We start from the raw sequence: 22532 nt of genomic DNA, 5'->3' as shown, positions 1-22532 counted from the left end.
CCTCCCTGAAAGTCCCATAAGCCCTCTTCCCTCCCCTTGTTCCTCAATCCACCTCTTCCCACTTCCCTGTCCTGATATTCCCCAACACTGCTGCACTAAACTTTTCCAGGACAGGGGGCCACTCCTTCCTTCTAATTGGTCATCATTTGATATGTGCATTGTGTCTTGGGTATTCCAAGCTTCTAGGTTAATATCCATTTATCAGTGAGTGCATATCATGAGTGTTCTTTTGAGTCTGGGTTACCTCACTTAGGATGATGTTCTCCAGTTCTATCCATTTGCCTAAGAATTTCATGAATTCATTGTTTCTTTTTTTTTCTTTTTTTTTTTTTTTGTCTTTTTTTTATTTTTTCTTTTTTTAATTAATTATATTTATTTATTTATTTTTATTTACATTGCAAATGATTTCCCCTTTTCTGGGTCCCCACTCCCCGCAAATCCCATAAGCCCTCTTCCATCCCCCTATTCTTCCATCTACCCCTTCCCACTTCCCTGTTCTGGAATTCCCCTATACTCTTGCACTGAGTCTTTCTAGAACCAGGGCCCACTCCTCCATTCTTTTTGGACATCATTTAATTTGTGGATTATGTCCTGGGTATTCAAAGTTTCTAGGCTAATATCCACTTATCAGTGAGTGCATACCATGATTCATCTTTTGAGACTGGGTTACCTCACTTAGTATGATGTTTTCCAGCTCCATCCATTTGTCTAAGAATTTCATGAATTCATTGTTTCTAATGGCTGAATAGTACTCCATTGTATAAATAGAGGATTCTTCAGCATACAATAAGGACACATGCTCCACTATGTTCATAGCAGCCCTATTTGTAGTAGCCAGAAGATGGAAAGAACCTAGATGTCCTTCAACGGAAGAATGGATACGAATTCATTGTTTCTAATGGCTGAATAGTACTCCATTGCTTATATGTACCATATTTTCTGTATCCATTCCTTGGTTGAGGGACATCTGGGTTCTTTCCAGCTTCTGGCTATTATGAATAGGCCTGCTATGAACATAATGGAGCATGTATCCTTATTACATGCTGGGGAATCCTCTGGGTATATGCCCAGGAGTGGTATAGCGGGGTCTTCTGGAAGTATCATTTCCAGTTTCCTGAGGAATTGCCAGACTGACTTCGAGAGTGGTAGCACCAGCTTACAACCCAACCAACAATGGAGGAGTGTTCCTATTTCTCCACATCCTCACCAACACCTGCTGTCTCCTGACTTTTTGATCTTTGCCATTCTGACTGGTGTGAGGTGAAATCTCAGGGTTGTTTTGATTTGCATTTCCCTGATGACTAAGGATGTTGAACATTTCTTAAGGTGCTTCTCAGCCATTTGATATTCCTCAGGTGAAAATTATTTGTTTAGCTTTGTTCCCCATTTTTAAGGGTGATATTTGGCTCTCTGGAGTTTACCTTCTCGAGTTCTTTATATATCTTAGATATAAGCCCTCTGTTGGATGGAGTGTTGGTAAAGATCTTTTCCCAATTTGTTGGTTGCCATTTTGTCGTTTTGATAATGTCCTTTGCCTTACAGAAACTTTGTAGTTTTATGAGATCCCATTTGTCAATTCTTGATCTTAGAGCATAAGCTATTGGTGTTCTATTGAGGAAATTTTCCCCTGTGCCCATGTCCTCAAGGATCTTTCCCAGTTTCTTTTTTTTTTTTATTTGATATAATTTATTTACATTTCAAATGATTTCCCCTTTTCTACCCCCCCACTCCCCGAAAGTCCCGTAAGCCCCTTTCTTCCCAGTTTCTTTTCTATTAGTTTCAGTGTGTCTGGTTTTATGTGGAGGTTCTTGATCCACTTGGACTTGAGCTTAGTACAAGAGATAAGAATGGATCAACTTGCATTCTCTTGCATGCTGACCTCAAGTTGAACCATCACCATTTGTTGAAGAGGCTTTCTTTTTTCCACTGGATTGTTGTAGCTACTTTATCAAAGATCAAGTGACCATAATTATGTGGGTTCATTTCCGGATCTTCACTTCTATTTCATTGATCTACTGGCCTATCACTATACCAATCCCATGCAGTTTTTAACACAATTTCCCTGTAGAACTGCTTGAGGTTGGGGATACTGATTCCCCTGGTTTCACACCCTCCTGGAATCCCACTATACAATTCCAGACACCCCCCACCCCCCTACCCCACCTCCCCATCCCCACCCCTACCCCCGCGTATATGAAGGTGTTCCTCCACCCACACAGCCACTCCCCACCCTCATTTCCTCTAGACCTTCTACATCTATCAATCCTTCCTAGGTGAAAAAGGACCTCTTCTCCCATTGATACCTGACAAGGCCTTCCTCTGCTACATATGCATCAAGAGTCATGTGTACTACTTGGTTGGTGGCTCAGTCCCTGATAGAACTAGCTTATCTGGTTGGTTGATTTTGCTGTTCTTCCTGTGGGGTTACAGACCCCTTCAGCTCCTTCATTTCTTTTTCTAATACCTCCATTGGAAAGTTTACACTCAGTGCAATAATTGGCTACAAGAATCCAATTCTGTATTAGTAACATTTTGGCAGAGCCTCTGAGGAGACAGTTATATCAGGATCCTTTTAACAAACCTTTCATAGTATCCACAATAGTGTCAGAGTTTGGTGACTCTATCTGGGATGAATCCCTAGGTGGGACATTCTTTGGATGCCCTTTCCTTCAGTCTATACTCTGCACATTGTCTGCATATTTGCTTCTGTAACTCTTTTTTCCCCATTTAAGAAGGACTGAAGCATCCATACTTTGGTCTTCCTTCTTTTTGAACTTTATGTGTTCTTTGAATTATGTATTGGTTATTAAGAGTTTTTGGCTAATATCCAATTATCAGTGAGTGCATACCATGTATGTTCTTTTGTGATTGGGTTGTCTCATTCAGGATGATATTTTCTAGTTCCATCCATTTGCCTAAGAATATCATGAATTCATTGTTTTTAATGGCTGAGTAATACTCTATTGTGTAAATGTACCACATTTTCTGTATTTATTCCTTTCTTGATGGACATCTAGCTTCTTGCCAGCTTCTGGTTATTATAAATAAGGTGGCTATGAACATAGTGGAACATGTGTACTTGTTATATATTGGAAAATCTTTTGAGTATATGGCCAGGAAGTATATAATTGTCTCCTCAGGTAATACTATATTCACTTTTCTGAGAAACTGCCAGACTGATTTCCAGAGTGGTTGTACCAGCTTTCAAGCCCATCAAGAATGGAAGAATGTTTCTCTTTCTCCACATCTGCTGTCACCTGAATTTTGATCTTAGCCATTCTTATTGGTGTGAGACAGAATCTCAGGAACTTTTGATTTGCATTTCCCTGATCACTAACGTTGTTGAAAATTTCTTTAGGGGCTTCTCAGCTGTTCAGTAGTCCTCAATTGCGAAATCTGTTTAACACTGTTCCCCATTTTTGAAATAGGATTATTTGGTTCTTCAGAGTCTAATTTCTTGACTTCGTTGATTATATTGGATATTAACCCTCTATCAAATGTAGATTTGGTAAAGATTTTTTCTTAGTCAATTTGTTGCAGTTTTGTCCTATTGACAGAGTCCTTTGCCTACAGAAACTGTAATTTTATGAGGTTCCATTTGTCAAATTTTGATCTTAAAGCATAAGCCATTGGTATTTTGTTCAGGAACGTTTCCCCTGTGCCCATGTGTTTGAGGCTTTCCACACTTTATTTTCTATTAGATTCAGTGTGTCTAGTTGTAAGTGGAAGTCCTTGAAAAAATTGGACTTGAGCGTTGGGCAGGAAGACAAGAATGGATCTATTTGCATTCTTCTACAAGCTGACCACCATTTGAACCAACAACATTTCTTGAAAATGCTGTCTTTTTTCCACTGAATGGTGTCTTCTCCTTTGTCAAAGGTCAAGTGACCATAGTTATGTGGGTCTTCAATTCTATTCCATTGATCTTCCTTTCTGTCACTCTACCAAAACTATTGTTAACACAATTGCTTAACACAATTACTCTGCAGGACAGTTTGAGGACAGAGATTTTGATTCCTCAAGAAGTTCTTTCACTCTCTTGCTTTTTTGTTTGTTTTTGTAAATCCAAATGATTTTGAGAATTGCTCTCTCTAACTCTATGAATAATTGAGTTGCAAATTTGATGGGTATTGCATTGAATCTTTCATCAAGATGGCCATTTTCACTATATTAATACTGCCAATCCAAGATCATGGGAGATCTTTCCATCTTCTGAGGTCTTCTAATTCTTTTTTTTTGTTGTTGTTTGCTTGTTTAGTTTTTTTTTTTTGCTTTATTGAATATAATCTTCATTTACATTTCAAATGCTAAAACTTTTCCCAATCCCCCCCCAAAAAAGCTCCCAAGCCCTTCTCCCAAACCCTGCTTTCAAGTATATGTCCCTCTACCAGACCCTCCATCACCGGCCCCCTTGATTTACCATTGCTGGGGCATCTATTGAGCTTTCACAGGAACAAGGACCTCTCCTCCCACTGATGCCCATCAGGGCATTCCTCTGCTACACTTTTGGCTGGAACCAGGTGTGCCCTTTTGTTGATGGTTTAGTCCCTGAGAGTCCTGGGGTGTTTGGGTGGCCCACATCTTTGTTCTTCCTATGGGGCTGTAAACCCCTTCAGTTCCTCCATTTTGCCCTCCAATTCCTCCATTGAGGACCCCATGGTCAGTCCAATGGTTGGCTGCTAGCATCAGCCTCTGTATGTGTGAGACTCTGGCAGGGCTCCTCTGGAGACAACCACAACAGGCTCATTTTGGTATGCACTTCTTGTCATCCATAATAGTATTGGGGTTTGGTGACTGTTTATAGGATGAATCTGAAATCCCTGGGTGGTTTTTCCATTTAGTCTCTGCCCCACACTTTTTCTCTATTGTGGCTCCTGTGTGTATTTTGTTCCCTTTGTCAGAGGGATCAAAGCACTGCCGCTTCAGTCCTCCTTCTTCTTGAGCTTCCAGTGGTCTGTGAATTGTAACTTGTTTACTTTGAGCTTTTGGGCTAAATTGCATTTATCAGTGAGTGCATACCATGTATGTTCTTTTATGATTTCATTGGCTCACTCAGGATGACACTTTCTACTTCCATTTGCCTATGCATTTTCTAGTGATCTTGCATGTGTTCCTGTTCATGGATATGCTTGTATATGAAATTATATGTGCATGTAGCGGTCAATATTGTATATCTTATGTAGTTACTCACCACCTTATATTTGAGGTAGGATCTCACACAGAACCTGGAGCTCTCCAATTAAGCTGGGATTTCAGGGAAACACAATTTTGCATATGGATTCTATGAATCAGGCCCAGGTTCTCATGCCAGCCTGGCATGCACTCCAGTATAACCATCTCTCAAGCCCTGTCAACAACTTCCTTTTGGTTTTCTTCTATGCACAGCAGAATGTGCTGTGATTCTATTATTGGTCATTTCCTGTTTCTGTGTCCTCTCTACGGTTTGTGACTTTATATTAATAATTTCTGATATTAATGTTTGCTTCCATTTGATATCTTATCATGTTTTTTTATTAACCGTTATGTTCTTCTTTTTCATTAATTTTATTTTACATGTATTTAGCTAATTTGTTTTACTATTTCTGAATTTGAATCATTGCTAGTATCCTTGCTTCTAATTTATAAAGAAACCAAGTCTTCATTTCCTCAAGAATAGTCATGCTTTCCACGTTTTAATACCTGTGTCTGTGATTCACTTGCAATTTTATCTTGGTTGCAACTATGACTGTGCCCATTGTTAGCTTCTTCCTCATAGATTCCCAGTTGTCTATGCAACAATAAATAAGAATTTAGAAAGTAAGTCATGCACATCAGAACCACATAGTGGTTTAGCTCAGAAGAACTACAAAATAAATAAACAAATAAACAAATAAATAAATAAATAAATAACAGCATTTCTATGAACTAATCCAGGAAATGTAGAGGTATTCCTTCGATGTTCTTAGTATATCTCAAGGTGAATTCAGTCTCAAGGCCAAGTAACTAACTTGGTCTAACTACACTGTTAAGTTCTATCTTGACCAGGTGTTTTACTCTCCTTTTTTTTCCTATTGAAATAGGGTTTTATTATGTTACATTAGCCTACCTAGAGTTTTCTATGTAGAACAATAAACCTCCAAACTTACTGAGATGTGCTTCATTTTGCTTAATGAGCCTCCATTACTACACTGATAGTCCCACTAAAGTGGAGCTGGAGGGTCTTTCTTTTTGCCTCGGGGGGGGGAGAGAGAGAGAGAGAGAGAGAGAGAGAGAGAGAGAGAGAGGGAGGAAGGGAGAGAAAGGGAGAGAAAGGGAGAGAAAGGGAGGGAGAGAGAGGGAGAAAGTGAGAGAGGGAGAGAGAGAGACAGTTAGAGAGTATCCAGCTGTGGTGACTATCTTCTTCAAGCTATCGCAACTGTGTTTTCTCTACAGTTCTACAAAGTACTAGAATGCTTATCTGTAAAGGCTTTTGGGGCTATAGAGGAAGGAAAGGAGGAAATATGAGAAGTGGGCTAAAGTATCAGCTACTTTCTCATTCGGAGGAATATTAAAAATCAAGTAGAGTTTACCTTTGTGTCTTTCCAGCCATCTATGAGCAATCCTGCGAGGCATACAGACACCAAGGGAACATGGCTGGGTTCTTCTATGTTGATCCTGATGGCAGTGGCCCACTGGGACCGCTTCAAGTGTTCTGCAATATTGCTGGTAAGCGGCATGTTTTCTAAGAATGCTTAACCAGGGTAACTGGTGAAATGCCATAAAAAGGAGTTTTTGGAAAGACACACCTGAGTACACAAAAACTTAGAGTGCTATCTTCATGTTTAAATATAATAAGAATTATCTTAGTTATTTTCTAGACAAAGAGTAGAGGAATGATGGAGTTATGAACTATTCCCTGAAATGGGAATAAATTACAAAATGTTCTCTATATGGTTTGCCAGGAATATCTCTACTAAAACTCAACAACAGTATAAAATTGAGGTAGGAAAAAAAAACAAATATACAAAAAAGCAAGGCATAAAAGTCACTGGGGAGTCCATTCATAGATGATTCTACATACCATGCATCTCCCTGAGTCCTACCATCTTCAGCTTCAGTGGTTCTTCAGTGGAATGGGAAGATGATGGCTACACACCAAGGAGCTGGCAGGATCACAGATTACAGGCTTGTTGGGTCAGCTAGGGAGAACATTAAAAGAAAATAGCTTTCACCCCCAAAGCATGAAAGCATCATTTATTCTAGAGTATGACCATGGCCTGGGAACATGGATTTAGGTTACCACATTCCACATTTAATCATGATAATGATTTCATGAACACTTTATTATGGCAGGTAAAAAAAAAAAACAAATATATATGTAATCAGGTTGGAGAATTTCAGTAAAGTAGGACTGTCTTTACTCTGAACCTCACATAAAATCTGATGACATTCTTACTCTTTGGGTTCATGAAATAAAGTGGTCTCTTCAAATATTTCAAGGAAATTCGCCATGTTAGGTTATACACATAGACTGGGGTAATAAACTCCTATAAAATTGGTCAAGTTTGCTCAAGAAATCACTAAATTGTTAATCAGTCAATCACCTTACTTTGCAAGTCACCATCACCATTACCATCAACATCACCATCACCAACACCACGGCCACTACCATCATGGTCATTATCAATGAGCGAGATTATGTTTTCTATGGAATATCCTGAGAGGATGTACATTTGTATAAATCAGCCACATAGATTTATAAATGGCATTTGAGGAGCCCACCTGTTTATCAGGTAAAGGAACTTGGTGTCAAGATTGATGAAGAGATTGTTCTCTGGACCCTACATGGTAGAAGTAGAGAACTGATTCCAGTAAGATTCTGACTAACTTCTACATATTCAATACAGTCTACATGTACACTCTTCACAAAATAAATATTTTTTTTAATTTGGAATGCTTTTTTTTTCTTTGATATACTTTTTACCTATATTTCATGTGATTTCCCATTTTCTGGTCCCCCACTGAAAGTCACATAAGCCCCCTTCCCTCCCCCTGTTCTCCCACCCACCCCTTCCCACTTCCCTGTTCTGGTTTTGCCTTATACTGCTACACTGAGTCTTTCCAGAACCAGGGGGTACTCCTCCATTCTTCTTGTACCTCATTTGATGTGTGGAGTATGTTTTGGGTATTACAGTTTTCCAGGCTAATATCCACTTTTTAGTGAGTTCATACCATGACTGATCTTTTGAGACTGGGTTACCTCACTTAGTATGATGCTCTCCAGCTCCATCCATTTGCCTAAGAATTTCATGAATTCATTGTTTCTAATGGCTGAATAGTACTACATTGTGTATATATACCACATTTTTGCATCCATTCTTCTGTTGAGGGATACCTGGGTTCTTTTCAGCTTCTGGCAATGATAAATAGGGCTGCTATGAACATAGTGGAACATGTATCCTTATTACATGCTGGGGAATCCTCTGGGTATATGCCAACGAGTGGTATAGCCGGATATTTTGGAACTTACATGCCCAGTTTTCTGAGGAACAGCCAGACTGATTTACAGAGTGGTTGTACCAATTTGCAACCCCATCAGCAGTGGAGGATTGTTCCTCTATCTCCACATCCTTGCCAATACCTGCTGTCTCCTGAGTTTTTAATCTTAGCCATTCTGACTGGTGTAAGATGAAATCTCAGGGTTGCTTTGATTTGCATTTCCATAATGACTAATGAAGTTGAGCATTTTTTAAGATGTTTCTCCACCATCCGAAGTTCTTCAGGTGAAAATTCTTTGTTTAGATCTGTACCCCATTTTTAATAGGGTTATTTGGTTTTCTGGGATCTAACATCTTGATTTCTTTGTATATATTGGATATTAGCCCTCTATCTGATGTAGAGTGGTGAAGATCATTTCCCAATTTGTTGGCTGCCAATTTGTCCTTTTGATGGTGTCCTTTGCTTTACAGAAAATTAGTAATTTTATGAGGTTCTATTTGTCAATTCTTGATCTTAGAGCATATTCTGTTGGTGTTCTGTTCAGGAACTTTCCCCCTGTACTGATGTCCTCAAGGGTCTTCCCCAGTTTATTTTCTATTAGCTTCAGAGTGTCTGGCTTTATGTGGAGGTGCTTGATCCATTTGGAGTTGTGGTTAGTACAAGGAGACAAGGATGGATCAATTTGAATTCTTCTGCATGCTGACCTCCAGTTGAACCAGCACCATTTGTTGAAAAGGCTATCTTTTTTCCATTGGATGTTTTCAGCCCATTTGTCAAGGATCAAGGGGCCATAGGTGTGTGGGTTCATTTCTGGACTTTCAATCCTCTTCCATTGATCCATCTGCCTGTCACTGTACCAATACCATGCAGTTTTTAGCACTATTGCTCTGTAGTATTGCTTGAGGTCAAGGATACTGATTCCCCCAGAATTTCTTTTGTTTTCGAGAATAGTTTTAGCTATCCTAGGTTTTTTGTTATTCCAAATGAATTTGAGAATTGTTCTTTCTAATTCTATGAAGAATTGAGTTGGGATTTTGATGGGTATTGCATTGAATTTTTATATTGCTTTTGGCCAAATGGCCATTTTAACTATATTAATCCTGCTGATCCATGAGCATGGGAGGTTTTTCCATTTTTTGAGGTCTTCTTCCATTTTCTTCTTCAGAGTCTTGAAGTTCTTGTCACACAGATCTTTCACATGTTTGGTAAGTTACCCCAAGGTGCTTTATACTGTCTGTGGCTATTGTAAAGGTTGTCTTTTCCCTAATTTATTTCTCAGCCTCCTTATCATTTGAGTATAGTGATTTGCCTGAGTTGATTTTATAACCAGCCACTTTGCTGAAGTTGTTTATCAGCTGTAGGAGTTCTCTAGTGTAGTTTTTTGGGTCACTTAGGTAGACTCTCATATCATTTGCAAATATTGATAGTTTGACTTCTTCCTTTCCAATTTGTATCCCTTTGATCTCATGTTGTCTAATTATGTGAGCTAGTACATCAAGTACAATATTGAAAAGATAAGTAGAAAGGGGGCAGCCCTGTTTAGTCCCTGATTTTAGTGGGATTGCATCAAGTTTCTCTCCATTTAGTTTTATGCTGGCTACTGGTTTGTTGTATATTTCTTTTACTATGTTTAGTTATGGGCCCTGAATTCCTGTACTTTCCAAGACTTTAAGCATAAAAGGATGCTGAATTTTGTCAGATTATTTTTAAGCATCCAATGAAATGACCATGTTTTTTTTTTTTTTTTTCTGTTGTTGAGTTCGTTTATGTAGAGTATTGCATTGATGGATTTCCGTATATTGAACCTACCCAGCATCCTTGGAATAAAGCCTACTTGATCATGGTGGATGATTGTTTTTATATGTCCTTGGATTTGGTTGGCAAGAATTTTATTGAGTATTTTTGCATTGGTGTTCATAAGGGAAATTGGTCTGAAGTTCTGTTTCTTTGTTGGATCTTTGTGTGGTTTTGGTATCAGCATAATTGTGGCTTCATAGAAGGAATTGGGTTGTGTTCCTTCTGTTTCTATTTTGTGGAATAGTTTGAAGAGTATTGGTGTTAGATCTTCTTTGAAGGTCAGATACAATTCTGCAGTGAAGCCATCTGGTCCCGTGCTTTTTTTGGTTGGAAGGCTTTCTATGACCCTTGATTTCTTTAGGGGTTATGGGATTGTTTAGATTATCTATTTGTTTTTTGTTTTTTGGGTTTGTTTTTCATTTATATTCTTTTTTTTAATATTTTTATTTTCTATATTCTTTGTTTACATTCAAAATGATTTCCCCTTTCCCGGATCCCCCCACCCCATATGACCCATAAACCTTCTTCTCTCCATCCATTCTCCAATCACATCCCTCCTTTTTATTTCTCTGTCCTTATATTCCCCTCCAATGCTAGATCAATCCTGTCCAGGATCAGGAACTTCTCCATACTTCTTCTTGGGAGTCATCTGTTATGCAATTTGTGCCTAGGGCATTCAGGGCTTCTGGGCTAATTAATATCCACTTATCAGAAATTATATTCCATGTGTATTCTTTTGTGACTGGGTTACCTCACTTAGGATGATATTTTCCAGATCAAACCATTTGCCTAAAAATTTTGAGAATTCATTGTTTCTAATTGCTGAGTAGTATTCCATTGTGTAAATATACCACATTTTCTGTATCCATTCCTCCTTTGAGGGGCATCTGGGTTCTTTCCAGCTTCTGGCTATTATAAATAAGGCTGCTATTTACATAATAGAGCATGTGTCTTTATTGCAAGCCGGGGAATCCTTTGGGTATATGCCCAGGAGAGGTATAGCAGGGTCCTCCGGAAGTGTCATGTCCAGTTTTCTGATGAACCGCCAGACTGATTTCCAAAGTGGTTGTACCATCTTACAGCCCCACAAGTAGTGGAGGAGTGTTCCTTTTTCTCCACATCCTTGCCAACACTTGCTGTCTCCTGAGTTTTTGACCTTAGCCATTCTGAGTGGTATAAGGTGAAATCTCAGGGTTGTTTTGATTTGCATTTCCCTAATGACTAATGATGTTGAGCACTTCTTAAGGTGCCTCTCCGCCATCCGGATTCTTCAGGTGAAAATTCTTTGTTTAGATTGATACCCCATTTTTAATAGGGTTATTTGGTTCCCTGGGTCTAACTTCTTGAGATGTTTGTATATATTGGATATTAGCCCGCTCTCAGATGTAGGGTTGGTGAATATCCTTTCCCAATTTGATGGTTGTCATTGTTTCCTTTTAACAGTGTCCTTTGACTAACAGAAACTTTATAATTTTATGAGGTCCCATTTGTCAATTCTTGATCTTAGAGCATAAGCTATTGGTGATCTGTTCAGGAACTTTTCCCCCATGCCCATGACCTCTAGGGTCTTCCCCAGTTTCTTTTCTATTAGTTTCAGTGTGTCTGGTTTTACATGGAGGTCCTTGATCCACTTGGAGTGAAGTTTAGTACATGGAGATAAAAATGGATCAATTAGCATTCTTCTGCATGCTGACTTCCAGTTGAACCAGCACCATTTGTTGAAAAGGCTATCTTTTTTCCACTGCATGTTTTTGGCTCCTTTGTCAAAGATCAAGCGACCATAGGTGTGTGGGTTCATGTCTGGATCTTCAATTCTATTCCATTGGTCCACTTGTCTATCACTGTGCCAATACCATGCAGTTTTTAACACTATTGCTCTATAGTTAGTATTGCTTGAAGTCAGGGAAACTGATTACCCCAGAATTTCTTTTGCTGTTAAGAATAGTTTTAGCTATCGTGGGTTTTTTCGTTATTCCAGATGAATTTGAGAATTGCTTTTCCTAACTCTGTGAAAAACTGAGTTGGGATTTGCATTGAATCTGTAGATTGCTTTTGGCAAGGTGGCCATTTTAACTATATTAATCCTGCCGATCCAGGAGCATGGCAAATTTTTCCATTTTCTGAGGTCTTCTTTGATTTTCTTCTTCAGAGACCTGAAGTTCTTGTCATATAAATCTTTCACTTGATTGGTTAGAGTCACACCAAGATACTTTATATTGTTTGTGGCTATTGAGAAGGGTGTCATTTCCCTAACTTCTTTCTCAGCCTGCTTATCCTTTGAGTATTGGAAGGCAACTGATTTGCTTGAGTTGATTTTATAACCAGCCACTTTGCTGAAGTTGTTTATCAGCTGTAGGAGTTCTCTGGTGGAGGTTTTCAGGTCACTTGAGTAGACTATCATATCATCTGCAAATAGTGATAATTTGACTTCTTCCTTTCCAATTTGTATCCCCTTTACCTCCTTATGTTGTCTAATTGCTCTAGCTAGAACTTCAAATACCATATTGAAGAGATATGGAGAGAGAGGACAGCCTTGTCTAGTCCCTGATTTTAGTGGGATTGCTTCAAGTTTCTTTCCATTTAGTTTGATGTTGGCTACCTATTTGTTGTATATTGCTTTAACGATGTTTAGGTATGGGCCTTGAATTCCTGTTCTTTCCAAGACTTTTAGCATGAAAGGATGCTGAATATTGTCAAATGATTTTTCTGCATCTAATGAGATGATCATATGGTTTTTTTCTTTGAGTTTGTTTATGTAGTGGATAGCATTGATGGAGTTCCTTATATTGAACCATCCCTGCATCCCTGGGATGAAGCCTACTTGATCATGGTCGATGATCGTTTTGATGTGGTCTTGGATTTGGTTGGCAAGAGTTTTATTAAGTATTTTTGCATCAATATTCATAAAAGAAATTGGCCTGAAGTTCTCTTTCTTTTTTGGATCTTTGTGTGGTTTTGGTGTCAGCATAATTGTGGCTTCATAGAATGAGTTGGGTAAAGTTCCTTCTGTTTTGATTTTGTGGAATAGTTTGAAGAGTATTGGGGTTAGGTCTTCTATGAAGGTCTGATAGAATTTGGCACTGAAGCCATCTGGTCCCGTGCTTTTTTTGGTTGGGAGACTTTCTATGACCCTTTTTATTTCTTCAGGTGTTATGGGACTGTTCAGTTGATCTATTTGATCCTGATTTAGTTTTGTGTCAGATATCTGTCTAGGAAACTGTCCATTTCCTTCAGATTCTCCAGTTGTGTTGAGTATAGGCTTTTGTAGTAGGATCTAATGATTTTTTGAATTTCCTCAGTTTCTGTTGTTATATCTCCCTTTTCATTTGTAAATTTGTTAATTTGGATACTGTCTCTGTGCCCTTTGGTTAGTCTGGCTAAGGGTTTATCTATCTTGTTGATTTTCTCAAAAAAACAGCCCTTGGATTCATTGATTCTTTGTATGGTTCTCTTTATTTCCACTTGACTGATTTCAGCCCTGAGTTTGATGATTTCCTGCCTTCTACTCCTCCTGGGTTAATTGGCTTCTTTTTGTTCCAGGACTTTCAGGTGTGTCCGTAAGCTGCTAGTGTATGCACTCTCCATTTTCTTTGTGGAGGCACTCAGGGCTATGAGTTTTCCTCTTATCACTGCTTTCATTCTGTCCCAAAGATTTGGGTATGTTGTACCTTCATTTTCATTAAATTCTAAAAAGTCTCTGATTTCTTTCTTTATTTTTTCTATGGCCAAGGTGTCATTGAGTAGATTACTATTCAGCCTCCATGGGTATGTGGGCTTTCTGTTGTTTTTGTTGCCATTGAAGACCACTCTTACTCCACAGTGATCCGATAGGAGTCAGGGGATTAGTTCAAACTTTTTATATTTGTTGAGGTCTGTCTTGTGACCAATTATATGGTCGATTTTGGAGAAGATATAATGAGGTGCTGAGAAAAAGGTATATTCTTTTGTTTAAGGGTGAAATGTTCTATAAATATCAGTCAAGTCCAATTGGTCCAAAGCTTCAATTAGTTTCATTGTGTCCCTGTTTAGTTTTTATTTTCCTGATCGATCCATTGAAGAGAGTGGTGTTGAAGTCACCCACAATTATTGTGTGGGTGCAATGTGTGCTTTGAGATTTAGTAAAGTTTCTTTTAAAATGAGGGTCTGCTTGCATTTGGTGCATAGATGTTCAAAATTGAAACTTCTTCTCGGTGGATTTTTCCTTTGACCGGCAAGAAGTGTCCTTCTGGATCTCTTTTGATGACTTTAGTTTGAAAGTCAATTTTATCTGATATTAAAATGGCTACTCCAGCTTGTTTCCTGAGACCATTGGCTTGTAAAATTGTCTTCCAGCATTTTACTCTAAGGTAGTTTTTGTCTTTGACTCTGAGGTGTGTTTCCTGTGTAGCAAAATGTATGGTCTTGCTTCCTTATCCAGTCTGTTACTCTATGTCTTTTTATTGGGGAGTTGAGTCCATTGACGTTAAGAGATATTAAGGAATAGTGATTATTACTTCCTTTCAGTTTTTGGTGTTATTTTTATATTTGAGTGGTTATCTTCTTTTGGGTTTGATGAAAGAAGCTAACTATCTTGCTTTTTCCAGGGAGTGATTTCCCTCCTTGTATTGGAGTTTTCCTTCTATTATTCTTTGTAGAGCTGGGTTTGTAGAAAGATATTGTGTAAATTTGGTTTTGTCATGGACTATCTTGGTTTCTCCATCTATTGTGATTGAGAGTTTTGCTGGGTATAGTAGTCTTGGCTGACACTTGTGTTCTCTTAGAGTCTGCATGAGATCTGCCCAGGATCTTCTAGCTTTCATGGTCTCTGTTGAGAAGTCTGGTATGATTCTGATAGGTCTTTCTTTATATGTTACTTGGCCTTTTTCTCTTGCTGTCTTTAATATTCTTTCTTTGTTTAGTACATTTGGGGTTTTGATTATTATGTGATGTGAGGTATTTCTGCTCAGGTCCTGTCTGTTTGGAGTTCTGTAGGCTTCTTGTATATTCATGGGCATCTCTCTCTTTAAGTTGGGAAAGTTTTCTTCCATAATTTTGTTGAAGATATTTGCTGGCCCTTTCAGCTGTAAATCTTCACTGTCATCTATACCTATAATCCTTAGGTTTGGTCTTCTCATTGTGTCCTGGATTTCCTGGATGTTCTGGGATGCAAGTTTTTTTGCATTTTGCATTTTCTTTGACTGATGATTCAATGGTTTCAAAGGTATCTTCGGCATCTGAGATTCTTTCTTCCATCTCTTGTATTCTGTTGTTGGTATTTGCATCTATGGCCCCTGACTTCTTCTCAAGGTTTTCTATTTCCAAAGTTGTCTCCCTTTGTGATTTCTTTGTGGTTTCTTCTTCTGATTTTAAATCCTGGATGGTTTTGCTTAGCTCCTTCACTGCTTGTTTGTGCTTTCCTGTAATTCTTTAAGTGATTTTTGTGTTTACTTTTTCATGACTTCTGTTGTTTAACTTACTTTCTCCTGCATTTCTTTAATTTTTTTTTTTGGTGTGTGTGTGTGTGTGTGTGTGTGTGTGTGTGTGTGTGTGTGTGTGTGTGTGTGTGTTTCTTCTTTATTGGCTTCTATCTCTTGAGCCTTTTTCTCCTGAATTTCTTTAAGTGATTTTTGTGTTTCCATTTTATGGGTTTCTAGCTTATTCATGTTCCCCTGTATTTCTTTAAGAGATTCATTTATGTCTTTTTTGTGTTCTTCTAGCAGCATCATGAACAGTGATTTTAAATCCAAATCTTGTTTTTCTAGTGTGTTTGTGTAACCAGGACTTGCTGATGTTGGAGAGTTTGTTTAAGACGCTGCCATATTGCCTAGATTTCTGTTAGTAGTGCTCCTGCATTTGCCCTTTGCCATCTTGATATTTCTGGCATTAGTTGGTCTTGTCTCTGGCTGGTATTTGACATTTTAAGGCAGACTAGATGTTGGCCTTGGGTTATATTTGTGTACCTCAGTCTGTCTGATATCTCTGGTGCCCAAGATCCAAGATGGCGGAGAGACTCTAGTAACTGACTGGTGGGAGGCAGAGTTCTGATGTAGCTTCTGTAGGGTGAAAGGCAATGTAAATCTGCCACCGCTTGCAGCCTGGCTGGCCAGAGAAGGATCCTGGATCCTGTTACCTTGGTTCCACTGCTGATAGCCCTGCTGCTGGACCAGCTGCTGCTGCCACCCCTGTGCTTCTAGTCTGCCTTAAAATATCATTTAATGACTAATGTATTTAATGCAATTCCACGGTGCTATATATTGATGTAGTTTTTAAACATTTAGCTTGGTAAGCAGTCCTAAAAAGATTGACTTTCTTTAATTGGTAAATTTGTATGTGCCTATCTACCCCCTCTCTCTTACACAGACACACACACACACACACACACACACACACACTCACACACGCATGAGGAAAGGACATGCATTTATTTTCAAGCCCTGTTCTTCAGTAATGCAGTATGTGCTGTGTAATAGATGAGCAATATCACGCTCCTTATATCTCACTGAACATTTGTGCCCAAGCTCCTCTGTAGCGGGCCAACGTATGTATAGAGCTCTTTTTAGCCAAATAGTGTCCAAGGCACTAAGGCTATACCAGATTACAACCTGGATGTTCATGTGATAGTGAACTCAGGAACAGGACCATGAAATGCTACAGACAGGATGCAATGTAACCACTATAAGAAATGATGACAAAGTAAGTTTACCATTTTTCTAACTCCAAGCAAAGATCAAAATACTGGCTGCATAAAGCATTAGTTAGCTAGTTATTTTATTTTCTGTAGTCCTCCCTACATGGTTACATATTAGTTAATTTGTAGTTTCTTTAGAGCAAGAATAGAAATTGTCTTGTTTTTCTGCTAATCTTGGTTGTTGTTACCTAGTCCTGTTCAAAACTTAATCTAGGACTAAGCTTCCCAATGTGTCTTGATTCTTTTAAAAATATAACCCACACATGGTTTCTTAATTTTGAAAATGCAGAATTCTATCTTAGCTTGGGGAATTCTAATTAACTAAATGCACTTGTCTTGACCAGATGCTTTTCCATGTTCGGACATTACAACTACTTTAACACAGTTAATATTTTTAATGTTTATGCATTGGAATTTCAATAAAAATAGACAAGTATTACCCATTATTTGAGAAATCATAAATCTTCCACATTATGAAATTTGAATAACTTGTGATGCTGTGAAATATGTAACAGAGGCATACAAAAATACAATCTGAACAACAATTTTCATGCTGGCTCTCTTTAAAAAGGACACGAAGCTAAGATTCAAATTGATTTTTTAAAGTTAATTTCTTCAGAGATTTTGCAATTTGGAAAGCCAGAAAAATACTTCCCACATTTGATTTTCCACACCATCCTAAGCTACCAAATTTTGTACAGAATTAAAAAGAAGATGATAGTTGAGGTTTAACAGTTGTCCTCTTATTGGGTATTAGTCATGTCAATGGGGTTTTCTCTGTCTGTACCTCTGATCACTATCATGCTTTGGCACACATGGTTATTTTTTTACAGTAATTAGTGTTCTTAGTGAGCTTAGTTAGGGGGACTAGGGTCCCAGAATAGAACTAATACTGAAGACATACAGAAGCAGTTAATTTCAGATTTTTGTCTTAAGATTTCAAAGAAGAAATTCAGGTAAAAATGATTCTCGGTTTTAAACAGAATTTTATTACAGATCCATAAATTGGCAAGAAAGGGATGGGGAGAAGAAATTTTACATAGAAGGAATATATAACCTAGATAACCAGGGAACTACTATGCAGGCATGTTTTAAAGGGCATACAACTTTACATGAAGCCCATATTCTAAGGGTAGAGTTTGATCCTTATGAAGTCAAAAGATCACCCAACAGACAAGTGTGTTTAGTGTGCTCAGAAATCTTAGGTGACTCTAGAACCTGTCAGTGTTGCTGTTAGTATTAACCATTACCCACATGAAAGCTCAATTATTCTAAAATAGGCAGTTTTTAAACAATGATATGATGTTATGTAGTGATTGTAGATCCCACCCTTAATCTCAAAGTTGGCCACAGGATTGAAAGCTTCATATTCATTCTCAACAAAGAGATAAAACAATAAAGTCTTCGCCTGTTTTAAATGGCCATCCTATTTCTAAGACTGGTATTCTGGAGATAAGTTTTCTTGATAAAGCTTATCAGGATGAAGAACAATTTTTCTTAGATCTCAGATTGTAGTCAGTTTGTATGCTTTTAAACCTTTTTGCATCGAATTCAGTTTGTAGTTAGTTTGTGAATTTTTTATTTTAAGAGCCACTTGGCCAACTATTAAAATACATTTATTTCCCAGTTGCACAATTTTACTGTTATAAGTAAATTGCATATTTATATGCAAAGTTATTTATGTAAAGTCATAGTCAAAACACATTATCTTCCTATGTCAGTAGAACAAATGGCAGTTTCACATATGTAGGATAATAGACAAGAATTACAAGAAATTTGCAGAAAATGGTCATGTGAATTTCTAAATCAAAACTTGTTTTCCATTCTCAAACCGTTCCTAATCAATTTCCAAGCTACCTTTATAGTCTTTTAATCTTATACCTTTGCTATTATGATGCTCTAATTCTCTCTGCTTGCCAGCAGCCTCTGTTTTTATTAAAACTCATTGAAGCATGCATAATGAAGTAGGTAGAGAACTGTGATTAAAGTCTCTTCAATATTTCTAGCAATATTTATATAATGTGACTGAGGAAATATATTATTATTCCTGATATTAACAGCATGAAAAAATTGTGTCTTCACTTTTTCCTCCATTGTTAGCCTTGGTTCCTGAAATTAAAGCAATGCCTGTGACTTACTCATTGCTGACACAATTATCTATCAGTACAAGGAGAATGAAAGTGATTGAAAACATGAGAAGAAGACACTCATGGCATCTCTTACACTTTTTCCTTACACTTTGAGTGTGTACACAGTGTTGGACAAAAGTATTAACGAATAAAGTAAGTCATGGTATTTGTAATGCCCTATTGTGCTTGCATCTTGGTACTGACTTCATCCCCAGGCAAACCACTTCCAGTATACACACAGATACATGATAGTGTGTATGTGCTTTCACTTTTGAACACACATTTCTCTGGAAACACAACATACAGAATTACATAGATAAATATAGACACACACATGAAAACATAGATATATAAAAGATACATATATATACATGTGTAGAGGCACACACAAATACATACAACTGAAAAAGTGTACAGTTTCCATTGTTCTACAAAAGACTGGCACAAGAATAAGATAGGGCAAGGTTTCAAATTTGTTTTTTCTTAAATTGTCAGTTGCTTAGTCATCACTGCAAAATTACTGTTTTCAAGGTGTTGAAGAAACAGCATAATCGGTAAGATACTTGCTTTGCAGGCATGAGGTTCTAGTTTTGATCTCTAACACACTGGTGAAAATCCAGCTCTTCTGGGAGCTGGTAATACAGAATTGGGTAACTCCTCAGGACTCAGTAACCAACCAGTCTAACTCAATCAGCATGTTGAAAGGCAATCCGAGACTTGGTCTCAAAGAAACAACACAGACACTGTATGTCCTAGGGAACAGTATCCAAGGTTATTTCTCTGGACTCCATACACATGTGCAAGTATGTACATATGTGTACATATATCCCTATACATATAGTACTATTGTAAAAATTGTCACTTGCAATGATATATTAAATATACACAAAATATTTACCAGAAGAAGCCTTTGTTATTGAAGGAGCTAGAAAAATTTTGAGAATAATGCAACTGAATAGTAAACAAGATAGTGATTACAGCTATCTAGAATTGTACCACTTGGTCTATGCAAAATGTTTTGTGTTACAGAAAGACAGTTTTATATTATCTGTATTTACATGACTTAGGCCATTTTTCTAGACAAATGATGATGAGGAACTGTGAACATAAAAAAATTTTGATATTGGGGTCTGCAAATGACTCAGTCTGCAATGTAAGCATGGAAACTGTGTGAGGATCCCCATCATTCATATAGAAACCTTGTAAAAGTTCAAATGTATAATATCAGTCATGGAGGGTAGATAACAGCCCCTGGAGCTCATTGACTTACCAATATAACTGATCAATCAGCATAGAGTCAGTTAATACTTACTGTGAAAATCAAAAACCTTATCTGCCTATTGCCACCACACATGCATACACACATGTGCCCATGGTGCCATATAAAAATGTGCAAACACACACACACACACACACACACACACACACACAGAGAGAGAGAGAGAGAGAGAGAGAGAGAGAGAGAGAGAGAGAGAGATTTTTAATAAGGCCCCAATTTTGTTTTATATTATCTAGTACTAAAATATTGTGGCAAATCTACAAAACCCAGTTTTGTTCAAGCTGAGAAGTCCTTGAAAGAATAATAGAACTCCTCTGGCTGCTGGTGTTGACAGACTAGAACTGTGCCTCTATCTCCTCACCACTGACAAAAGGATGTCATTTCCCTTCACTACTGCTTTGACAGCCACCTTCTAACTTTTTTTTTAATGCTAATCTATTTAGCTGACAGCAACAGACAAGCCAGCTACTCACAAGAAACAGAACTAAAGTATAGTAAGCATATTTTTGTTCTTTTTGTTGTTGTTGTTGTTGTTGCTGTTTTTTTTTTTTTTTTTCTTTTTTGAGTCAGGGTTTCTCTGTGTAGCTGTCCTGGAACTCACACTGTAGACCAGGCTGGCCTCGAACTCAGAAATCTGCCTGCCTCTGACTCCCAAGTGCTGAGATTAAAGGCATGCACCACTACTGCCTAGTGCATTGTTCTTATTTTGATTCACTGAAAATAAATATAATAGAGAAAATATAATAATTCAAAGGATGCAATCTGTGAAACAGTGTTCTGAGTACCTAAGTAGATGTGGACAATTCAAACATCTTTACACTGATGCCCTTCAAATGCGATTAACCATGGCTAGAAGCATGGAACTTACATTGACAGAGCTGGAAAGGGATGAGATGCCATAGCCAAATCCATGTTTTTGCCTTTTTGTTTTTTTTTCATTTGTTCCTCCCCCAGTCCCCTGTGGCTTGTTCTCTCTTTTTTCCCCTTTTATTGGATATTTTCTTTATTTACATTTCATATGTTATCCCCTTTCAGGTCTCCCCTCCAGAAACCTTCTTATCGCATTCCCACTCCCCCTGAGTGTTTCCCCACCCATCTACCCAACCACTCCTTTCAACCCTGGCATTCCTCTACCCTGGGGCATTGAGTTGCTTCAGGCCCAAGGGCCATTCTTCCCACTGATGCTCAACAAGGCCATCCTCTGCAACATGTGCAGCTGGAGCCATGGGTCCCTCCATGTGTACTAATTGGTTGGTGGTCCACTACTCAGGAGCTACAGGAGTCTGTGTGGTTGACGCTGTTTCTCCTCCATGGAGTCACAAACACCCTCAGCTCATTTAGTCACTTCTCCAGCTCCTCCATCAGAGACTCTGCATCCAGTCCAATGATTGACTGCAAGCATCCACCTTTGAATTTGTCAGGCTTTGGCAGAGCTCTTGAGGAGAGAGCCCTATCAGGCTCCTATCAGCAAGCACTTCCTGCCATCCACAATAGTGTCTGGGTTTGGTGACTGTATATGGAATGGATCAACTATTTCTGCTTTGGGTAAAGTTGGAGTCAGGGTGAAGTGCACTTAATATTTGGACATTTTTACTACAAAGTAAAAAGATGTCAAATTAATTCTGGAAAGGTTAGAGACTCTACTATAGTTATTTCTTCCTCTATTCTGTTTCTGTCTGCTGGAGTGACATCAATTTTTCATTACTTCTATTTCACTTGTTTGCTTATAATTGTTTGTGAAGGTGGAGAGATCAGAGCATTAAGTTAAGGAGTTATTTTTTCCTATCACCGTGGCATCCAAAAATTAAACTTGAAAACAAGTGCTGTTACGCAATGTGACATCTCACTGGATCCTAGCCATGCTATTTTAGCAAAATAATAATAATAATGATGATGATGATGATGATGATGATGATGATGATAATAATAATAATAATAATAATAATGGTTTAGAAACAGTTTCTTAGAGAAAGAATGGGACATATCTAGATATCAATATGAGCTTCTCAAAAAGAGTAATTATGGAGTGACTTACCATTGTCTTATAGATTATTTTAGTTGCTATCAGGGCACATCTAAACAGATTGGTAGAGACTTCACCTACTTTCCTGTCTTTTGATAACTGTAATTTTAGAGTGGCTATAGATATTTCTTGGAGGACATTATAAAGCTAATATCAGGAATCACTACAGTTTTACAGTGT

The 22532-nt window shown here is 38.0% G+C and overlaps 1 protein-coding gene across 3 annotated transcripts in view; it reads left to right on the top strand.

Annotated features, from left to right (window-relative positions):
- The window catches only part of LOC127697757 (contactin-associated protein like 5-3), an 826357-nt gene that overhangs the window by 480402 nt on the left and 323423 nt on the right, over window positions 1-22532 (top strand). For all 3 annotated transcript variants that reach the window (XM_052201048.1, XM_052201047.1, XM_052201046.1), the window contains exon 12: window positions 6565-6684. In XM_052201048.1, coding sequence (XP_052057008.1) covers window positions 6565-6684 — 120 coding nt within the window. The remainder of the gene's footprint in view (window positions 1-6564; window positions 6685-22532) is intronic.

The sequence above is a fragment of the Apodemus sylvaticus genome, chromosome 12 (genome assembly GCF_947179515.1).
Source record: "Apodemus sylvaticus chromosome 12, mApoSyl1.1, whole genome shotgun sequence".
In the NCBI taxonomy this organism is placed as follows: domain Eukaryota; kingdom Metazoa; phylum Chordata; class Mammalia; order Rodentia; family Muridae; genus Apodemus; species Apodemus sylvaticus.
This window is presented reverse-complemented; position numbering and strand designations above follow the sequence as displayed.